Here is a 5,676-nt window from a genome sequence, read left to right on the forward strand (position 1 = left end):
ACATATATATATATGTGTGTGTGTAGCATGCGTGTGAGTGTACGTGCGCGTGTGTTTATCGGTGGAAGACGCGGTATTATATAGCCAGGTACGTAAAAAACGCGTTCTCGCGGCATTCACTGTGAAGTTCACCGCCTAGACTGCAAGCCGCTGGAACTCTTGGTCTGTCGATTATATAATCCTTGACCAGCCCCTTTCTTGTAATTACTAGCTACGTGTGTATGTACGGGGAGCAATGTTAACAAGCTCTAATGCCTGGTGGCCTATACGAAATGTAGTGCGTAAGATGATATCGACAAGGAAGATTGCGTGGGCTTGACACTGTGGCATTAACGATAGCTTGATACCCCGTGAACGGTAATCAACGCATAATTCTCCGAAATTAGATAAAACGTGTACTCTATACGTGCATGTGTTGTTAATTCGTCGATGAGGCTGAATGAGCGAAATGACCGCGCTCGTGTTGCATGTTGGTGTCAGTACGTCCGAGCTGGACGTTCAGTTTACACGTTTACACGCTCGCTTGAACGCCACAAAATGTCGGCTTTGCGGCCCTTCATTGATGGGCATTACATTTAGAACGTGCTATCACAATGCTGATTGGTTAAAGCTACGTGGGAACAATCAGGGCAGACAAGACGTGTGATTCGAGGAGATATATGTCTGAATGTTTTACTCGAAAAATCGTTGACAGAATTCGTAACGAGATATCCGCGCGCGGCATCTTGGTAGTCGATGTTTAAAAAAAATTACAAAAGAATAATCACGTGAATTTCTTAAGGAGTCTCCTGATGGAACTCGATGATGGCGCGATACCATTTATCTTGGCAACACGAGTTCACTGTGCAACACAAGATCGCCTCATTCTGCTCCCTAACGGAACCTTCAAACACGTTCCGCTGTATTCACTTCGCACATCAAAGGTGAGGCAGCGCGGCTAACTCGAGTGCGCGGCCGCACAGCAATGTAAGCAATACCAGATTTTCATTCATTTGATGACATACGCTCGGCTTCACGCTTATCGCGTGGGACGTGTGCAGCACGGCATGTTCTCACGTCACGCGATGTACTCACATAATCGGTGCGTGCGCACTAAACATAATATCAGGATATATATAATATATATATATATATATATATATATATATATATATTGATGGTATTTCGAAGAGGTGTGCAAAGTTCAAGGGGGGGGGGATAGCGTTAAAGTCGATGATGTGTAGGCAGGCCGGTTGGCATGCACGCAGACGATAACGCTATTCTGAATGAAAGCTCGCTGAAATTAATCGCGATGGTGACGTCAGTGACACGTACACGAGCGAATGCGCAATGAACTCGCGCGGTTGTGGTGATGTTTTGGAAATGCAGGAAGAGCCACATTCTCATCCTGATACCAATTGCAATTGAGACCATTAACTGCAGTAAGTCGTATTATACACACCTGGGCATAAGCCAACGCTTAGCACGATGACTCACATTCGGTTTATTTCCAAGTAAATACACATACATGCACGGTGCCGAAATTGATGAGTGAATATCGGTTATCATTGATTGTTATTCACAAACCCAAAACGAATTTTACTAAAATTGGTAACAGATGAAAGTCTATGAGTCACGCGGTATCGCGTGTCATCTGGTTTTTAATAAAAAAAAGGTATTTTAATCAGAGAAGAACGAAATACGCGGAAAGTTTCACATTTCGAATTTACATATTTCATCTTACTTCTCTTTTTGAACGCACGTCTTACAGTATTGTGTAGGTTGTTTTATAGCACTTGCGACCAAGAAATATATACGTTTACCTGTAAATTTTAATTAATTGACAAAATAATGAGACGTCCATTCATCGGAGCATATGAGTAACTGATTGTAAAGAAATCTTAAATTTGATATTTAATATTGACTTGATTAAAAAAAACTATAAATCGAAATTCTCATTTGATGAAGTATGTTGCAGCGCGAAAAGTGATGGATATGCAAGTCTGCAGGCGTTCTCATTAGTCCTAAAATTAGTTACAGGTCTAATCTTTTTTCTGCAAAACGAATGTTAAAACATTCGCGGTTTTACCACAATCGTAAATCCTAGTAAACATGTCCATAGTAGATAGTATCATAGTCCTGATTTTAATCGTAACTGCACGTGGGCCTGTTCTGCGAACGCGTCGCCGTATAACATATCTGTATCTCTATCACTGCACGTCGCTCTGCGGCCTTTAAAAGAAATGAACCGCACAAACACAATCCACACGCTCAACATCGCACAATGCTCACGTTATCATCGGGCTAATCGATAAATATAGGCACCGGTCATATTCGCTGCATTTCTAGAGGGAATATGGAACCCCGTCGGGAAACAGACTACACAATAGCGTCGGGAATGCGTTACAAACAAGGTTGCAAAAGGTAACGATGACGGTAAACGAACGCGGATAATTAATATGCAACCTGTCGATAGAGTGCACGTGCCGGGTTCCCATCCCGCTTCACAAAATGGCGGCGGGACGTGCGCGCCCTCTAGCGGCGTGCGTCGAGGAGCGTGGCTCGGGCCTCCACCCCTGGAGGGTGGGGTGAGGGAGTGCGCGCGGTGGGTGGCGGTCGCGCATCATCCACGTGTTCGTTTGTGGGTGGGACAGTACTCGGCATACTCCTCCCACGTGCACCCGCGATCCTGTACGCAGCATTCCGTTACGATGTTATCTCGGTTCCTGTTTCTCGCGACGCGTCGTGTTGGAGTGCCTCTCGAACGTAGGAAGGAGTGGGCCCGCTTCGCCGTCAGTACTTCGTTGATATCTGAAACGCGCGATGTTTTAAGACAAAGCGTAGATGGTACGAATTTGGGGCTTCGGCAACCGTATAGAGATACCCAAGCAAAAAGACGGCCGGAGTTTATTTCCTATCTCGATAACAAATAATGTAATATATCTTTGAATGATATAAATTACAGCGCAACTGATATATATCTATATCTATATATATATATATATATACTATTCTACGTTTAGGCCACCTTTTTAGGTAAAAAAAAGTCGTTTTGTCAGATCAAATAAGTCAAAATACAGTGATACTGTTATACATGATATTAAAGTATTTTAAGAAAACTAAATGAAAACAAAACTCAACTTGTAATAATTTTTACTTTTATTATAAACTGTTGTTGTTTTTGTTTTTTACATTTACATTTTTTTTATTCATATTTCTTAGAGAAAAGGTCGGCGGGAATAAATAAATACAGATTTTCAATTTTTATTTTTTGTCGTTTTTCTTGAAAAATTGGGCCGGCGGATCTGTAAACCACCAAACTAAAAAAATCCCAAGCTAGTATACAAGTGTAAAATTCTCATTTACCATGTCAATACGTTATATACGTACGTATAAGCATCAAGAACTGGTTGAGTACATTAGTAGGACAATCTTATTGGCATCTAAGTAATTGAATTTCCCATCGAAACCTTGTCAGTAAATTGGATTACAGGCGTAAAAGTAAACGCTGATATACCATCAAGAAGAATCACGTTTCCATTTTTGATGGGAATCTAGACAACTTCACATGTACATGTCTGTTATTAGGCAAACATACCTTCTCACATTAGAGCCCTTTACCCTATACGCGTTACATGTTCTTAATCCTTTCCAGTGTCTTTGTCTCACCCTCGCGCGCGCTCTCACGCTCGCCCTTTCTCTCTGTCGCTCTATCGCGCGCTCTCTCTTTCTCTTTCTCTCTTTCCACCCCCTCTCTCTCTCTCTCTCTCTCTCTCTCTTTATCTCTTTATCTATCTACTTCTGTGCATCTACGTGCATGCGTGCGTTCATACGTGGGTGTACGCGTGCGTGCATGTTTGCGTGCCTGTATGTGTTGCGCGTACATGGGTGCATTCTTATGTGTGCGCATGCTTACGTGCGCGCACGCGTGTGTGTGCTTGTTGAAGCATTTAATTTAATTGAACATAAGAGCTCGACTATGTTTATGCTCAAGTGAATTGGGGGAAGACGATGAGAAGGGGGAGGAGGAGGAAGAAGCAGAGGAAGAGGAAGAAGGAGAAGGAGACGGAGAAGAAGACGTCGGAGGAAGAGAAGAAGAAGAATGAAGAGAAGAAGAAGAAGAATAGGAAAAAGGGAGGAACAGAAGGTAAAAGCAGATGAGGAGGGGAAGGACGACGACGACGACGACGAGGAAGGAGAGACTTACCGAAGACGCCGTCTTTGTGTATCATGAGAGGAATCCGAGACGCTAGGGAACTAGTACTGTTCTGCTCGACAGGAGAAGTTCGTTTTGTTATTCGGTATATGTCTTTTTTACAAGCAATACTGATATGAGGTCTGAGCTGATGCCAACAACGTCTGTACGTCTCCACGTGCCAAACACTTCGCCACTCGCTCTCTGTTCTGAAATGAGAAAGGTAGCGTGAAACTCGACTCGCCGAATTATCAGTCCTTGACGCATACGTTCCATTGTGAAATCGAAGAAGAACGTGGGTAGTGGAACGTAGGCGACAATTCATAAAGAGCACAGACCACTTATGTTCTCCTGTTATTCTGTTGTTGTTTTTTTCATGTTCGCTTCTTATATCGCGTTCGCCATACCCTGGTTCGCACACAGTAATTGTGATGTTGACGTTGCAGGTATAACGTAGCCGATGATAATGATACTCGTTTACACTTGTGATAACGAGGATCGTTCATTATCTTTCCCGTCGACGCGGTCATGGTTATCTCACCTGGCTTGGAACATCTGATGAAGCTCGCGTAGGTTGTCGCTTCCTCCCGAGTGCTGTATTCGGCTGCAGTCGGCAGCCAGTGAGAGCAGGATTAGAAGGCCGAGCCAATACGTCGCCGACAAACTCGAGCGAAACGCGACCACCTGCAACACACACGCACAAAGACTGCTGAAAATTTACTGACTCGTACGACTCTTTACCGCCGTAGAGTGAAAATAGCATGGCCCGTTAGCTCGCCGCCTACGCTAGAGGGCAATGCAAAAGCGCGACGATTATGCGACTTTTATTACTTGTTTACTTTATTACGTTTATCCACCGGAAGGAAAGTGTTTGACTGTAACAGCGAATCGTGGAAAAGGTAGTGCGATGTACATATTATAATACGTACACCACCGATTTTCCGGCATTCTTGCTTCCAAAGGCTTGCCAGATTAACCATTTTGGCGGGCCAACAGAGGTCACGAAATAATAATTTAACAATATACCTCACACCTCCATAATTATACACCTATCATGTTTCTAAAGCACCATAGACTGCTACAAACGTAGAGGTACCAATGAAACGATGGATGGATCGATATAGACTGGTATTTACGCTTGACACCATCTCTGACATTTGCATCTCTCGTAGAAGCTATAGTTATAGGGTTAAATATGAGGCAAAATAGGCTAAGAATGTCACACAATCGATGGCTCACCCCAACAAGTGCAGTGTAAGCAATAAAAATAAGGTAGCGCGTAATTTTGGCCGAACTAAAAAGAGGTGCCGGACCATCATCTGCCGAAAAATCAATGGTGTACCTGTATGTATATATATCAGGTGTCGATAATAGGGAATTCCCTATTATCTACTCCTGATATATATGTATGTATGTATGTTTGTATGTATGTATATATATATATATATGTATGTATGTATGTATGTATGTATGTATGTATATATATATATATATATATACTA

At 42.7% G+C, this 5,676-nt stretch overlaps 1 protein-coding gene across 1 annotated transcript; it reads right to left on the reverse strand.

The window, feature by feature from the left end:
- Nucleotides 1-1,447: 1,447 nt before the first annotated feature.
- Nucleotides 1,448-4,843, reverse strand: LOC106810835 (probable insulin-like peptide 7). Its single transcript, XM_014814293.1, has 3 exons — nucleotides 4,716-4,843; nucleotides 4,187-4,383; nucleotides 1,448-2,790 (listed from the first exon to the last, which is right to left on the reverse strand). The coding sequence occupies exons 1-3, from the start codon at nucleotides 4,727-4,729 to the stop codon at nucleotides 2,603-2,605; spliced, it is 399 nt and encodes a 132-aa protein (XP_014669779.1). The 5' UTR covers nucleotides 4,730-4,843; the 3' UTR covers nucleotides 1,448-2,602.
- Nucleotides 4,844-5,676: the final 833 nt, after the last annotated feature.

Source organism: Priapulus caudatus, unplaced genomic scaffold (assembly GCF_000485595.1).
Source record: "Priapulus caudatus unplaced genomic scaffold, Priapulus_caudatus-5.0.1 Scaffold477, whole genome shotgun sequence".
NCBI classification, from domain to species: Eukaryota; Metazoa; Priapulida; class Priapulimorpha; order Priapulimorphida; family Priapulidae; genus Priapulus; species Priapulus caudatus.